A 17,079-nucleotide genomic window follows, 5' to 3' on the forward strand; every position below is an offset into this window, starting at 1 on the left:
GGTGGTAACTTTTTAAATGCTCCAATATACTGTAGCGCAGCAAAAGACGAGGACACAAGAGACGAGAGACGAACAACACGAGCGTCTCTCGTCTCTTGTGTCCTCGTCTTTTGCTGCGCTACAGTATATTGGAACTATGTACCAACAAGCCCAAAAAGCCACGCTACTGAACTATATTTTTAAATGCGCTTGAAGTTGAGAAGGCGGTGTTGGATGCTCCGAGCAAGACATCAACGTTGGGAATGGCGCGCACTTGAAACAACCCCGTTGCACGCAATTCTGCTCCGTCTGCACCATACATTTTTGATGGAACAAGTAGCAGGGACTAAGCCAGACGATGTTGCCATGTGACATCTTGTTTACGAAGCTCAAACTGCCCAACCAGAGCCCGGAACATTGGCCTGTTTGTTTATTTTCTTGTTCCCGGTCCGTCTGTGCAAACCAGAGCGCTGCTATGGAGCCGTTATGGTGATGCCGCACCGCCTAGTTTGTTCCTCAGAAACTACAGTTTTGTTTTCTGTGTAGAATGGAATTGTCTCACGAGGCGCAAATTTTTTAGATGCCCTTGAAGCGAAGAGTACGGTGTAGGGCACTCCCAGAGCGGCGATGGTGCGCGCTCACAAAAAAACCCGCTGGACACAATTCTACTGCATCGGCAGCAGGTATTTTCGATGCAATGAGTAGCAGGGTCTCTGACAATGATATTGCATCATCAGAGTTTGGTTTCAACGCTCAGAACTGAAGAAACAGAAGAGCTCGGAACGTTGGCCTGTTTGTTTCACTTTTGGTTTCCAGTACGCTTCCGTGAGCAGAGTGTGAGCGAGCGGTGTCATCTGGTTTGTTGTTCAGAAACTAGTTTCCTTTTTTTACGTAGATTGCAATTTCCCCACAAGGCGTGAATTTCTGAAATGCCCTTGCACCAGAGGTTGCGGCATAGGCCGCTCTAAGAATGGTGTCAAGCGTGGGGATGGTGTGCGCTCCAAAGAAACCCCGCTTCACACGACTCTACTTACTGCACTGGCAGCAGATATTTTCAATGCATCAAGTATCAGTTTGTGTTCACTGAATAGGCTCTTCTAAAGCAAAGCATCTGATTGCCTTTTTTTTAAATTTTCATGAGGAGACCCTGCCAAATAATATAGCGGCTATACTTGTATTTGTATAATACTTGTGTTTGCATAACTTCTCTCGGTGTTAAAGGGACACTGAGGAGAAATTGAAGTTGACTTGCATCGACAGAATATCAGCTCCTGATTACAAAAACGCCATTCATACTGACAACAAAGCTCTTGTAACGTAGAAAAGAGCAAGAACCAAAATACAGGTATCGCCGCCACAGGCCAAACTCGCAAGTACAAGCTTCATGACGTCATAGGACAAAACGGTGTTGCTAGAACCAATAGTTCTAGCAACACTAGAACACGAGAAGCCACGAATCATTGAGGCGCAGCAAATGCATGCGCAAATCTCCTTGATGTCGCCAGATGGCGCCACATACCCGGCAGCTACGCGCGCTCCTGCAGCGCCGGGACCAATCAGCGCCTGCTCACAGCGGTATGGGGGCTCCCGGTATTCCGCCAACGGTAACAAGGTACACGGTATGCTAAAGGTGTCTATTTGCGAGAACTTCGTTGACGACTTTGAGAACGGGATCCACTGTAACGCTGGCAAAACGCCGGTGCAAACGTAAACGAAGCAACGGCCGCAATAGCCGATAGATGCCTTCAACGTGCGCCGGCGGTAGCTTTCTTTTCGGCTGCTGCTAGGCCGCACTGCTGGCCGCCAGAAATCACGGAGTCTGTGTTACGTCATGTGCACGTGATGTGCACGTCATGTTTCACGTCACTTAGTCCTGTGTCGTCATAGGGGAATCTCAAGTTTGAATCAGAGCGGCGGGAAAAACTTTTTCAACTTCGAATCCACATTTCTTAGAAATAAATGCATCTTTCGCTGCCAGCCAAGTGGCAACAAAGCCATGAAATGCCTAACTATCGGATTTTCCTATAAAAAAAAATATTAATAGAGCTCTCCTCAGTGTCCCTTTAAGTCAGGTTCATCAACATGTTTATTAAAACTTCATTCCGGCCCCAGCCTCGACAACAGTTGAAAAGACAGTGCATTATCAGTGCCGCTGTCACACCACCCAGGTCTCCCGCTGATTGTTGCCAGCCTCAGAGCACCACACTGCGGCCGTAACGCACAACTGCCACACCACTAAACTCAGAACACAGCACCCCTCCCCCCTTAGTTCGGACTCAACAGCCGGCCAAAAGCAGCCCAAGGTCTCGCAGAGGCCTTCCGAGCTCGAAGTGAGCGACGTAGGGTTGGTGGCCCTTTGCTCCGCTGAAGACACTGGCAGAGGCACTATTTGAGGGGGGGCGACTGTATCATCAGAGGGAAGTTCAGCAGTCGGCTGCTCATCCATTGGCAGTTTGTCCTTGGGTGGCTCGCTGCTCACTACCTCCGGTGGTGTTCCTTGCATAGGATATTTACTTTATTTATTTATTTATTTACTCTCAGGGCCGAAGCATAACAAAGAGGAGTGGGTGATATAAAATAAAAACAGAACAGGTAACGCAGCACTACAATGTAAAATCAGTTACAGCATTCTTAAACAAGTCGGCATTTGTAATGGAGGCGATGGAAGCGGGAAGGTGGTTCCATTCCTGAGCAGCCTTGGGGATAAAAGAGGCGAAGTGTAAGTTGGTGCGACTGCTGGGTACACCAACTTTTAACTGGTGGTCGCTGCGGGATGAGATGTAAGATGGTGGTACAAGCACCGTATCTCTGAGATGATGGTTTGAATGGTAGATTTTGTGGAATAGGCATAGACGGGAAATTCTTCGACGAATTGAAAGATCCGGTAAGTTTAAATTTGCTTTCATTTGAGTTACACTTGCAGTTCTATGATAGTCCCCCACCTACACAAGGTGTGACGGCCCGGCGACGAAGCTGGTCCACATGCCGGCGCAACACTCGGCCATCTGGAAGAGTAACAGTGGCCGCATTTGTTTTTCCAGTCCCGGACTACTTGCTGGCAGGTCTCGGCTTCCGCTCGGACAGGAAAAGCGTCATGGTCACATGACCTACTTGCCATAGGCTGCTTTCGAACACGGCGCCAGAGCCGGGCTCCCCCTCGGTTACCGTACAAGGACGCTGTCATCTGCTAGCAGACGATGCAAGCCACGGCCAATACGACGCCGAAGCAACGCCGAAGCAACGCCGTGCGCTCGATCATGATACTGAGTCGATTTAAAGACTGTACTGTCAGCTTAGCGTAGGTGCATTACAGAACTCAGCTTCGGAGGTATGCTCACCGCTACTGCTTGCGGCGAAGTTCGCACAAAGTAGCCCAACTCGTTGCGGAAAGGCGGATAGACGAAAGCCTCCGCAAAAATGTTGACAACAAGCTCTATAGCTGCTCCAGTATACGAGTGGTTCACCTGCGATGCTTTCAGGTAAGCGTACAGACAGCATGTGGCAAAACAAGCGAACAAGAACCTCTTGACGACACGAGCAAACAATACGCGCTCGCAGCTTTGAACGCGCGTCCGTGTGCGGTGGATTTCAAGAAATTAAACGAAGATGCAAGAACAAAAAGTCTTGCGATGGCTCAGAGAGGAGCTACGGAGCTCATGTGAAGGTTTAACGCATGATATCAACCTCCAGGAACACGAAAAGCACTCAAAACGCACACGGAGTCTAACTTAATATGGCTGCCAGCGCGGCGCGCAGCTATCGTCTGCTGCCTTCTCAGCAGCCCCAAGCAGCCCGCGGACTGCCATAGGCTAAAAACGAACGCGTTGCTATGGCGATGCAAGCAGGTGGGCGGAGCTTTCGGGCTGCCCGAGAAAAACAAATATCGGACTCGAGTCCGCAAGTAGTCCCGGACAGTCCGGGACTGAAAAACAAATGCGCCCAGTGTAGGAGATTGGGCCTGTGGCTCGGGCTACCACAGCGGAGACCCACGGAGGACCCTGGCCACAGTTGCATGCAAACACCGGTTCTTCAGGCTGGAATGAACGCGGCATCGGCAGCGTCCCTGTATGCTGGGAGGACCTATTCGGGGCCCTGTCCAGATGCGGCCGGTCCAGCATGGTGAACAGCCGGCAGCCCACCAAGAGTGATCGCCCTGTGCCTGTGTGCGGGGTTACATGTTGCTCTGACATGAAATCTGCTAGCCGCCGCGTCCAATTTCTCTGAATAATGCGGGACAGTGCTTCTTTAATGGTTCGCACCATCCTGCCAGCTTGGCCATTTGTGGATGGGTGAAAAAGTGCAGAAGTCACCTGGTGAATCAGGTCGGCATCGAGAGACCCCCAGAACTCAGCAGAAGTATACTGCGGCCCGTTGTCCAACATGATAGTGGCTGGGAGGCCATGTGTTGCAAACAGTTTCCGTAAGGCATCGATGAAACTGGAATGACCTCCAGCCACTTCGAATACGAGTCCACCGCAATCAAGAACGTCTGCCCTCAAAGTCAATGTGTAGGCGGGACCATGGTGTCCAGGTTGTCTCCCACGGATGGACTGGTGCTCTGGGCATCTCTGGCCGTGTCTCCTGGCACGGAGAGCATCGTCACACCCATTCCTCAATGCCTGCATCGATTCCCAGCCACCATACATAACTGTGGGCTTAACTGGCTAGCAAAACGTGTCGGGCGGCTGTGCAAACACAAAGTTCGAGTCAACAAAGCACTTTCTTCAGTTGACTGCTGAGTACGTGCGAGGTTGCAAAACGGGTGGGGCAGCAAAGTGCGCCCCCTCTCAACTCCACGCTCCGGTTGTCATGCCTCTTCCAACATGGTGCAGGCAGCTCTAAAAAGCCTTAGGCCTCACTGCCATTGTGAGACCGACCCTCAACAAAAGACCCAAAACGGGTTTCGTGCGCGCAGCTGCAAGGAGACATCAGCTCTGTGGGGTGGTCCTACCCCGCTCACTGCACGAAGCAGCTCCTGAGCGGTCAGCGCCCACCGTATTTATTTATTTATTTATTTATACATACTGCAGCCCTATTGGGCTATTGCAGGGGTGGGTGTGAACAACAGTGTACGAAAACATGGAGCACAACAATGGGAAACATCCGAAACAGTACAAGTGAAAACAAGAAAAACAAAAAAAACTATTCAATAGCCGCTAAAAACAGCTCTAAAGGAAGAGAGCGAGTAGAACCGGGTAAACAATTCCAATTTTCGATTGCACGCGGAAATAAACTGTATTTAAAAGTGTCCGTGCGGGCAAAATAAGGCGTGATGTTTAGGCTGTGGTGACTTCTAGTTTTAGATGGTATAGCAGGGATTAGGTAATCATTTGCAGAGGTCCGGCAGAAAGAGTTAATAATGCAATACAAAAATTTTAAACACTCAGTCCTTCGTCGAGATGAGAGTGGTTGCAGGCCCAGTGATGAAAGTGCTGTGGAAGGCGAAAAATCTCTACCAAACCTATGACATATGAAGCGAACGGCTTTCTTCTGCACTGCCTCGATTTGGTTAATTTCGCGTTGTTTGTGCGGGTTCCATACAGGGGAGGCGTATTCAAGTAGTGGACGGATTAGCGATTTAAACATCAGTAGTTTCGTATCTCTAGGAGCAGCTTTTATTGTGCGACGGAGGTATCCTAACTTTTTGAGTGCCTTTGAGGTTATGAAATCTATATGTTTGGACCATGACATACTGGGTGTGAAAATAAGACCAAGGTATTTGTATTGACTCACACTCTGGATGGGGGTATTGCTAATTGAGTAAGTAAACACGGAAGGTGTCGTTCTATTAGTGAAAGTCATAACAACGGTTTTGCGGATGTTAATAGTCATTTGCCATGTAGCACACCAAGAGCTAAATTCTGAAAATGATTTCTGAAGGTATAAGTGATCATCAAGGCAGGAAATTTTGTGATACAACACGCAGTCATCAGCATACAAACGTAGGTTACAGGTGATGTTACAAGGTAAGTCATTTATAAAAATCAAAAAAAGCAATGGGCCCAATACAGAACCCTGTGGGACTCCTGAGGGCACGTCTGCTACCCTAGAATTAGTTCGGTTGAAGGACACAAATTGAGAACGGTTGGAAAGAAAACTTGAAATCCAATTGAGAAGGCGGGGGTTATTGAGGATCATGTCAAGTTTATACATAAGTTTTGAGTTAATCACTGTATCGAATGCCTTCGAAAAATCAATGAATATTGCATCTATCTGATTGCCTGCATCAAGGTTACTGCGAATGTCGTGAGTAAATTCGTTAAGTTGTGTCAAAGTGCTGAAACCACGTCTGAAGCCATGCTGAACATTTGTTAATAAATGATGTGATTCGAGGTATTCCATGATGTGTTTGTAAATAATGTGCTCTAAAATTTTACATGCATGAGAGGTTAAAGAGATTGGTCTATAATTGGATATAGTTTGCTTGTCACCACTTTTGAATGACGATGTCGGAGCGCCAGGTTCTCTTTTGCTCGGGACCGGGGAAGCACGTAGACGTTCACGCGTAAGGCTCCGCTCTTCGCCGGCTTGCGTGAACCCTCGTGGGGAGGAACGTTCACCCCGCATCTCGTCCCGTCCGGCCTCAGAGTTTTCCTCTGCCCTACCGTGGGCGAACATTTGCTCGTATCCGTGCTGGAGAGTCGGACATCCTCGATTCCTCAGTGTATTTTGTTGCTAGCTGGTGTTATTGTTGTTATAGCAATAAATGCCTTGTTTGTGTCAGCCAGTGTGTCATTCCTTTGTTCCCATAGAGCAAGGCCCGCCGTGGTCGCCGTGCGCTCGGTAGCGTACGTGACCACGGGGTGGGGTCCGCGCGGTTTTGAACTCGGTCAGCCGCGCTTAAACGGGGAGAACGCATTTACCTCCCCCGATTTAAACCCCATATCTGGCAGCCCAACGTGGGGCCTGCTCTTGGAACATTGGACGACTGTCTGTTCGGTTCGAGGAACGCTCTTTGTCCGGACTTCACAAGTGCTAGGCCTAGTGTGAATTTTGATCACTAGGACCTGCGGCATGTTTTCTTGAGTACGAGGTGTATTGCACTGCAGCATGTTTGAACTTTTCGACATGCTCAGCATGTTTTTTTGTCAAGTTTTTCTTCCTGGAGTTCTTCAAGAACCACTTGGTCCGCATCGAGGGAGCGCTAGGCCTAGCGCCCGCGGAGTTGCCGAGCCCGAAGCGAGTGAGTACGAAAGCCGCGTAGGTGGTCCGAGTTTTCTGTACATATTTTCTCGCTGTCTCTTTCGACTCTGGGAGTCGCGGCTCCGGGAGCCGGGTGGCTGGGGACCACGGGTGCTGCTACGAGCTCGCTGGTATTGCAGCTCGGCACCAGGCGCTCCGACACCGTCCGATACGGTTGGCACCGACCGCTCAGAAGCTGCTTCGTGCAGTAAGCGGGGGGAGGACCACCCCACAAAGCTGATGTCTCCTCGCGGCTGCGCGCACGAAACCCGTTTCGGGTCTTTCTTTTTTTTTGAGGGTCGGTGTCACAATGGCAGTGAGGCCTAAGGCTTTTCAAAGCTGCCTGCACCATGTCAAAAGTGACACGCCACCGGACCGTGAAGTTGAGAGGAGGCGCACATTTCTGCCCCACCCATTTTTTTTTAACCTCGCATGAACCGAGTAGTCTCGTTCAACTCAAGAAAGCGCTTTGTTCACTCGAACTTTGCATTGCACAGCCGCCCGACACGTTTTGCTAGCAAGTTGAGCGTTGACCAACGAGGCCCTTGTGTACGCCGTTTCCCCTCCCGTGACCTACGTTAAAGGCGTGTGGAGTGTATTTCGAAAATTTTGCAGATCCAGTGCACATCATCTCGCTGCCACCTGCTGTGATGAAGCAGCCTGTATCCTGTTCGCCGCATCCATCCGGGGCAGCCATGGCGAGACCAGACAGCAGCCACCTCCGGCTGCTGTTACCATGGCGACTACTGCAGAATCCTGGCCTGCAGTGGTCAACCGGCCCTCCTCTTTGCAGGCCCCTATGCGAGACGTCCCACAGGAGACCTTCACGCCGTCTTCGGAATACCGCGGAAGTCTGCGTGCACGCTGTCGGCGTGACCTCCGCTGCACGACCTGCCTACTGCGCATGAAGACCAGGAGACTCCTCCATAGCATGTAACTTGCAGGCGCGTGGGTCTATTTAAGGTTGGGGGGATGTGCGGATGCACTCGCCTCCCTGTGGTTCGCTTTCCCGCAATGCACCCCAACTGTGGTTAGCTCCCCCGCAACGCACTCTTCTCAGTTGGGTTACTTTAACTAACAGGGGAGGGCGCTCGCGTCGCAGCAACACCAGCGCCACGGATGGCGTGTTTTGCCGCTCGCGTGCGGGGGAAGACGGGTTCTCTTTTGCTCGGGACCGGGGAAGCGCGTGGACATTCACGCGTAAGGCTCTGCTCTTCGCCGGCTGGCGCGAACCCTCGTGGGGAGGAACGCTCACCCTGCATCTCGTCCCGTCCGGCCTCGGAGTTTTCCCCTTGCCCTACCGTGGGCGAACATTTGCTCGTATCCGTGCTGGTGAGTCGGACGTCCTCGATTCCTCAGTGTATTTTGTTGCTAGGTGGCGTTATGGTTGTTATAGCAATAAATGCCTTGTTTGTGTCAGCCAGTGTGTCGTTCCTATGTTCCCTCAGAGCAAGGCCCGCCGTGGTCGGCGTGCGCTCGGTAGCGCTCACCACGGTGGAAGAATATACTAGGTATCTGAGCAAAATGGTGGTTTGAGCTAGTTGGTACATCTTTAAAATTTCACCAGCGCTGCGACTAGGAACAAGAACAGAGAAGGAAGACAAGGACAAGCGCTACTAACAACTGAAAGTTTATTTGAAAAAACACAGATTATATGCACACAACTGACAACCCAAAGCGCCTGCGCTTCCCGCAAAAAGCACGCAAAAGAAAGTTAAGAATCTAGATACAAAATTTCACATTCATGTAAGTGCACAGATGGTGTGCTAATGCACGTGTCGCTGTTCTTGTGAATGTGATAGGCTTCACACAACTCCCTAGTCAGCTGATCTGGATGTCTGAATTTAATCTTTGCCCTGTTAAGCAGTGGAAAGCATGCTTTTTTATTAGACACACCGGGTTTGTTCAGATGACAATCTCTGTAATGAAGGGACAGATTTGATGAAGGAGCACCATTCAAAGAGGTTTTATGCTGACGTAAGCGTGTATTTATGCATTTCCCAGTTTGCCCAATGTAATTCTTGCCGCATTTAAAAGGTATGTCAATACCACTCCCTCTGCACATGGCACAAAGGGCGGCAAGAATTACATTGGGCAAACCGGTAAATGCATAAATACACGCTTACGTCAGCATAAAACCTCTTTGAATGGTGCTCCTTCATCAAATCTGTCCCTTCATTACAGAGATTGTCATCTGAACAAACCCGGTGTGTCTAATAAAAAAGCATGCTTTCCACTGTTTAACAGGGCAAAGATTAAATTCAGACATCCAGATCAGCTGACTAGGGAGTTGTGTGAAGCCTATCACATTCACAAGAACAGCGACACGTGCGTTAGCACACCATCTGTAAACTTACATGAATGTGAAATTTTGTATCTAGATTCTTAACTTTCTTTTGCGTGCTTTTTGCGGGAAGCGCAGGCGCTTTGGGTTGTCAGTTGTGTGCATATAATCTGTGTTTTTTCAAATAAACTTTCAGTTGTTAGTAGCGCTTGTCCTTGTCTTCCTTCTCTGTTCTTGTTCCTGGTCGCAGCGCTGGTGAAATTTTATAGGTGCCTGAACGACAGCGCCTTTCCAGCAGTCGATGTTGACGACCATCGGCTCGTGTTTTCTGGGAGCGTCGTTAGATGGCGCTAGCAGATTAGGGGGTCAGCGGGCGTGTGGGCGGCGTGTGTGCCGGCGACTGCATTTGGAGTAGAGGTAGTGATCGCTGCGCTCGTTTTTGTGCCACGTGTCTTTTTTTGCCCATTATATTTTCCGTCATACACTCCTGTGTATTGTGTGATGGATAAAAGCTGTTTCGTTCCTCCCTGTTGATGACAAGCGTAGCCTATTTGTCTTTTCGGATGCTCCGCATCTTATGAAGTGTGTGCGCAACCGTCTGCATTCCCAATAGGTTCTAAACTTTCCTGGTGGCCGTGTCCAATGGGCACACTATGATAAGCTTTTTGTTCAAGACCAAAAGCAGCCTGGACACTTGCGTGTTTGCCACAAGCTCACATGTGCCCATATTAATCAGTCGAACACCGAGAAGATGCGCGTAAAACTCGCTCGCTACCCAGCTGTTCAGGCGAAGTGTGGCCAGCGGGCTGGAGTTTTACTCGCAAAGAAAAACAGTGGGACTGGAGAATGTTAAAGGCACGGTAGAATTCACCTTGAAATTTAACGATCTGTTTGACGCACTCAATCGCAATCATCCCAAAGAAGGCATCAGCGCAGGCAGCAAAGATCTCAGAGTTCTCGCCTCCTTCTTGTACTGGTTCAACAAGTGGGAGGGGGAAGTGGTGGCCGGAAGGATATCTCGCGATCATTTTCTGACAGAGCAGGCTGTAGCAGGCTTGTGTGTCACAGTTTTGTAAGCTTTAGAGCTGACAAGATATTTGCTCAAACAATGTGGCTTCAAGTACGTACTGACTGGAAAATTTAACCAGGATGTATTAGAGCTTTTTTTTGGGACAATCCGCCAAGCAGGCGGTCAGGATGACCATGCCACCTTACCCACATTTCTTCAGCTATATAACATGCTTTCAGTGTATAGCCTGATCAAACCACCCAAGCTTGGGAACTGCGAGGTAGAGCAAGCTCGGGAAACACATATGCTTAAGTTGGCTGATCTAAAGCTTGCGTTCCAAATGGACGGAAAACAAGAGACTCGTCTTCAGCAGCTAAAATGCAAACTGGATGGATTGGTTGCTGCGGAGGTTGAGCGTGATGAAGCGTTTGGTGAGGTATGTGCAGAGCCAGAGGCTGCTGACTGCATTGTGTATTACCTGGCTGGGTTTATGTGCAGAAAAATGTTGAAGGGCTCAACTTGCCCCGGATGCCGACAGAGCCTTGTTGAAGAAACTGAGGTCCATGCGCAGCCTGAAAGCACACTTATGCAATGTAAGCATAAGTAATGTAAGGTGGGCTCCTGCACCCAAATCTCAGGATTTTTTCTTCGCTGCAGGTCGCTGAAAAAGAATTTCAGCAAAATGCCCCACTTATGAATGCGTATGAGGTAATAATTGAAGCTATGCTAGCAAAGCATACATTCTCGTTCCCATGTGAGGAGCATAAAGAAGATATGATGGCAAATTTTTTGCACTATTACATTGCTATGCGAATGACGCAGGTCTGCAAACAGACAAAAATTGACTCGAACGCGAAAATGCAACATCTTAGGAAGCTTTCAAAGCTTGTCTAGAATGCCAAACACCTTGAAAAGCACTGCAGTCCTGAATTTAGGTTTGGATTGGTTTATAGGGGTTTAACGTCCCAAAACAACTCAGTCTATCCGTAGTGAAGAGATCCGGAAATTTGGACCACCTGGGGTTCTTCAACGTGCACTGACATCGCTCAGCACACGGGCCTCTAGAATTTCGCTTTCATCGAAATTCGGCCGCCGATGTGATATTGTGTTGGCGACGTCTGCATGAATGTGAAAAATAAAATCCGTCTTGTGTAGCCGGTTGTCTTACAAGACATTTCGAGAGCACGGCCTTCAAACTTTACTTCGCGTGCCTGTACGCTTGTGGCGGCAAAGCAAAGGTGGAGACAGTGCATTCCGGGAACACGCGGCAGCCCGCAGTTTGCGTGGGGCCACTATTTTCGCGCAGATATGGAATTGGAAAGCGAGCACCTACATGAGCAATAATGCCCGACACAAAACCAAGCGGGAAGCAACGATCACCATCCGTTATCGGGAGCTAGCGTATTTGACATGCGTGACTAGGATTTCTTGACATCTTAATAGCGCGTATTTGGAAATTTCTTTCCAAGAATTCTGCATTCCGCACAAGCCAGATTGTTTTGCGTTTGTACAAGCTGAGCACTAGTAAACACGCGGGCGATTCCACTGTGGTCGATATATTGGACGTTTACGAGTATCAAAGCACGCTTAGGTATGAATAGCATTTCTAAGCTGAAATAATCATCAGCATATACTTAAGCTTGCTTCCAAAGGCTTGCTGGACGTTTAGTCTAGTATACAGACATATATCGGGCAATTAACTTGTCATTCTTACGCGCGTGCGAATGTTTGTGGAGGTCCGCGCACCGCGTCGGGTGCTACGGTTGACCCCTCAATGATCCACGCCATCTGCCGAGAGAGGCGTAAACTACGATCAAAAAAGTCGCCGGCGCGGCAGCCGCGTTCAGACACCTGGTCTGTTTCTTCCACCGTGGCGCTCGCGACCATGGGGTGGGGTCCGCGTGGTTTTGAACTGGGTCAGCCGCGCTTAAACGGGGAGAACAGATTTATCTCCCCAAGTTTAAACCCCATAGTACTCACTCGCTTTGGGCTCAGCAGCTCCGTGGGCATTTCTTCCACTTGGTCCCGGGGGGGGGGCTTGGATTTCTCTGGGCGACACAAGGCAGGGGTTTTGGCAGTGTGTTCGTCAGCTACAATGTGATGTTAGGCAATGGGCATTTGTTGGACCTTTGATGGCAATGAGAATCACTCGCTGTAGCTGTGAAGAGTGCGTACCTACTCTTCTCTGTTCCTGGACAGCGCTGCGTTGACGTTGAAGGAGAGCGATTCCTCTTGGTTAGATGACTCTTCAGCAGACAGGTCGAAGAAGGTGAAAGCGTCTCGAACCGCAAATAGTTTGTCTAAGAAAGAAATTGTCGGCCTCTTGAGGTGTCGGTATTTTTTGCTGAGGTTTGTCTAGCATTTCAGCTCATCCATTTTGGACATGGGCGATGCCTCTAGCGATAGCCAGTCCTCGATCTAAGAGCAAATGCGTGCTTCTCTTGATGATGCGTCGGTAAACGCAGCAGCCACAAGGATAATGACGCTTTACCGGGGTGTAACGCTCACTCAGCACACACCCTGGCCGGGGTGTGTCGTATGGAAAAAGGCCCCTTTGCCAGCACAGGCAGTGATGAAGGATGTGCTGGGGTTTGCCGCAGTGATGCAGGGGGGAAGGCACTGGTCAGAACCATGGCGGTGCGGGTGGTTGGCCGTGGCCATGAAAACGGTTCGTAAGGTGCATGGCTGGGACTAACGGAGGAGCAACTTTGGGTGCAGTGGCGTTGGTCATGGCCCAGGAGACACCATTTGCACTCGTCGTCTGAAGGCTTGGCAAATTTCTTCATGAACTGCATCGATAAGCGAGGCAACCTGAGGTGGTGAAGAAGGAAGGAAGGAATCACCTGGAAAGGCGTGCGGGTGTCGCTAAAGAAGAAAGCTGGCTTGTTGGCCCCCAGGACGACCAGGTCGAAGAGGCCCCGCCACTGGGGGCCCAGGGCGTGCGACGCAATGGCCGGGGCCAGGGCCGGCTCAGAGCCCGTGAGGAGGAAGGTGCGCGTCCCAGCCGCCCGCAGGCTGTGGATCCAGGCAATCACCGACGGGGGGCACGGCCGCACAAGCCGATCAGGGGTCTGGAGCAAGGTCCGAGCCCTGGGGCCATGCGGACGGTAGAAGCCGATGATGCCCTCAAGGAGATCAGGCCACAGAGGCCCTGCTGGTGCCTGTGTGGACGGATCACACTGTTAACGGCACGCCTTTCTTGCCAACGCACGCAGAAGACCGCTTACAGGGGCCCCAAAATTATTTGGACACTTTTCTAACACACAGAATCTGCACAGGAAGTACACTGGAGTAATGTTAAAGGGATAGTGAACACAAAGCCTGCCACCAAGGTTTGTGGCCAAAATGATAACTGTGGCACTCAGAGTGACCAAAACAACACTCTTTCCAAGAAGAATTATTTTACCCATTATAACTGAAACTGCTGCAACTAGTGGCCACCAGCAAAAGCTCCAACAATACGGGATGTAATGTCAAGCCTACGCACTGCACAAAAGTGGATGCACTTAATGTGCTTCTGTTTCACTGTAGACATGACCAAAAAAAAAAACGCAAACGAAACACCAGGACGAGAATAGGAAAGACACAGACGAGCGCTAACTTGCAACTGAGGTTCAATCGAGAACGGAACGAAAAAGGAAACATAAGATGCAAAAAAGCATGCACATACATGGCCGCAATCTCCACATGGCACCCCTGGCAAAAAACCCAAGTGATGACAATAAAACTCTCTATCGGAGAAGCCGACTGATGCAGTTAGCCCTTTCTAAGCCTCCATTAGGATATCACGATGACTGAGAAGAACTGTTGCCCTCCCGATCTGCAGGGTACTTTTCCTTGTCATTGGCACCACACGCGTGGCAATGCTTGGGCAGGTTGTCAAAAGAGGCCCCCCTTCTTCTGTGCTCTCCTAGCCTGGCCTATGTACACAGGGCGTACCAGCTAACTTAAGAGAGAAATGAATGCAAACCAAGTTTTTGCAAAGAAACACCATGTTTTGCAACCTTACTCGGTTTCTTCATCAGGTTGTGGTAGCGGGCGAGTTGCAGCTAGCTTGGCTTTGAAACACACGTATAGTTGGTCACCAGTTCACTGAACCTAATCTGCAAATCTAGGAAGAGCGAACGTTTCCGAGTATTTTCTGGCATAAGCTGAATGCGCCACGAGTGAAGCAGCAGCCTTGTGTGCATATTTGGCTTGGTTTCCAGTGCACAATGATTGCGTCACTATCCTGTGGTCACATGCCTCGCAATGCTTCGCCACTGCGCTTCACTCATTTCAACATCAACTTTGTGCTGCTTCATCGTTTCCTTGAAATATTTTCTTGCCCCAACCCACAACGCCGGGTACTGAGAACAGGACTTTTGTACACAACGCTTTGGGCCTTTTCTTTTGGCTGACGCTCTTTCGGGCAAGCCAGGAGGCGTCCGGTGGTGGTAATTGACTTGAGTATTGTTCGCACCCCTTCCTTTCCGAGAATACGAGCCAAGGTTGTGCTGGCACCTTTTACGCATGGTCTGCATACGCGTCTTTCACACTCGCATATGCTTGTGCTAGGCGTAGAATTTTTTTCTTGCGTCTTTTTTGGTTTCAGGCGACACATGGAATGAACAAACTGCAGTATCCTTTTCTTTGGAGGTCAGTGAAAAAATAGTCGCCATATTCGCTTCTGCAACAGCACGGAAAGCTGCGATCTGCACTCAACGCAGAGCCGGATCCACATTGGCAGCTTCTCCAGTCCTCAAAGTGATGTCACGACCTCTCTTGACCAATCACGGGCGGCGGCGCCGCAAGGTGTGTCCCGTGACACAGGCTGCTAAAAAAGGCAATTCACGCTTGTTTCTGCCTTATTTTGATGCGATATTCCAATGTACAGCATGGAAAACTATAGGACGCCACTGCCAGCCTGATTTTCAAAAAAAGTGCTTCAGTCTCCCTTTAAAGCAGATAGCTGGAAAATATGTCACTCGTATGCGTTGGTCTCAGCAGCATACTGATCTTTTTTTTTTGCCTTTCTTTTTGCCATCATGTCTGGCAGAGGCACTTATTACCAAGAAAATTCTTGCTCCAAATAAACTGAAACTTGCAACACGATCAGCACATTAACTCTTACCTTACCACACCCACTGAGCATCATTAGCCCGCTAATGACGCTTTCATACTATGATTTCGAAACCTCCCGCGCAGCTAACGACTAAGCTATGAGCCTTGCTCGTAGTCAAAGCACCCAAGCTTTGTTTCCATGTAGTTTCCTTTTTTCCCGCAAGGTGGCATGTTTTACCGTGCTCGCTGCTAAATATTGACCACATTTATGTCTTTGTTGTGTGGAGTTTAGCAGTGAATAAGCACCTAAGCCCATCATGCACCAAACACAAGGTACAGAAAAAAAGTCTTTTAAATGGCTATTGCTAAAATCTTTAAAGAAGGCCAGGTATCCCTGGTGGGCCAGGGATGTCAGCAGTCTTCTCTCAGGAACGAGGAAGTCGCCGAGGTGTGCCAAAAACAAGTGGGGCGCTGAGTTAAACTTTACAGTTTGTGAAGAAAACCAGCTTGTCTTAGAAAGCCAGAAGCATAAGGTATCTCAACACCTGCATTATCACCCAGGAGTAGCACTGGGTGAAAAGGAATGCATTCACTATAGAATTGGGTGAAATACTTTTTTCTCAAGTTTTTCGAGTTGTGAGCATGACAGTAGAATATGGTTCAGAGTGAACTTGTCTCCCCGTCTTTCCCAAGGAGGTTCACCTTGACTGCTGAGTAAAAAGTTGTGCCAGGTCCCATGCGGAGACTGCATAAAATTACCTCCATAAAGGGGTCCCGGTTAATGCAGGTCCTCCATTCCCCGAAGAGAGGCTCTACAAAATGCAGCTTGTGGTTTATTTCCTTACCCCAAGTTGCCTAGCCTCCAAGTTAGAATGCATTGTTTTCATGCAGTCTCTGTGGGGCATGTTGACTTTCTTGATTTCATGACTGCGAGCTTGTGCAGCACATTTGCATCCATTCCAACATGGCTCAGCACCCTGCACATTTTCAACATATATGTCCCTTTGCTCTGACTTTGTTTCCCACAAAGGGTTCGACTGCACTTCTGCAACGCAATGCCGTGAGCACGCTAAGTGAATCTGTGCAGGTTACGCTGTTTTGGATGCTGTTGTTCATTACTCTGCCTACAGCTATGGATGCACAGTTAGGAAGCCTTATCATTTTTTGCCAGTTTCCTTGTATAACCGTGCTTCCAACATAACCACAGGGACAGGGACAGAGACAGAGTGACAACAAAACAAGTGCTCACTAACAACTGACAAAGTTTATTAAAAGCACAAAAAATATATAGACGAAACCTATGGTTACATGCACAGTCATAACACGGTTACAAAGGTTACAGGCAAGAACACACGTTAAATCACGACGAATCTACCTAGCTGTTATCATGGTTAAGTGTTCGTTGAAGATAATCAACCTCGGCGTCAGGCAGCAGCAAGGATGGCAAACTCACGCATACATCTGCCGACTTCCTTATGCGGAAGGCCTCCATAATCTCCCGGGAAGTCTTATCTTTATGCTTCCAGAGAACGCGCGTCTCCTTGAACAACGGGGCACACTTGTGGCTTTTGACATGCTTAGT

At 49.2% G+C, this 17,079-nt stretch overlaps 1 protein-coding gene across 8 annotated transcripts in view; it reads right to left on the reverse strand.

Annotated features, from left to right (window-relative positions):
- The window catches only part of Nt5a (5' nucleotidase A), a 53,886-nt gene that overhangs the window by 21,854 nt on the left and 14,953 nt on the right, over positions 1-17,079 (reverse strand). For 7 of the 8 annotated variants that reach the window (XM_089555309.1, XM_089555308.1, XM_089555304.1 and 4 more), the window contains one exon: positions 13,298-13,615. In XM_089555309.1, coding sequence (XP_089411435.1) covers positions 13,298-13,615 — 318 coding nt within the window. Of the gene's footprint in view, positions 1-12,526; positions 12,545-12,629; positions 13,616-17,079 lie in introns of those variants that run through there. The other variant, XR_016284788.1, reaches the window with a different exon arrangement.

Source organism: Amblyomma mixtum, chromosome 8 (assembly GCF_055824585.1).
Source record: "Amblyomma mixtum isolate Tamu chromosome 8, ASM5582458v1, whole genome shotgun sequence".
NCBI classification, from domain to species: domain Eukaryota; kingdom Metazoa; phylum Arthropoda; class Arachnida; order Ixodida; family Ixodidae; genus Amblyomma; species Amblyomma mixtum.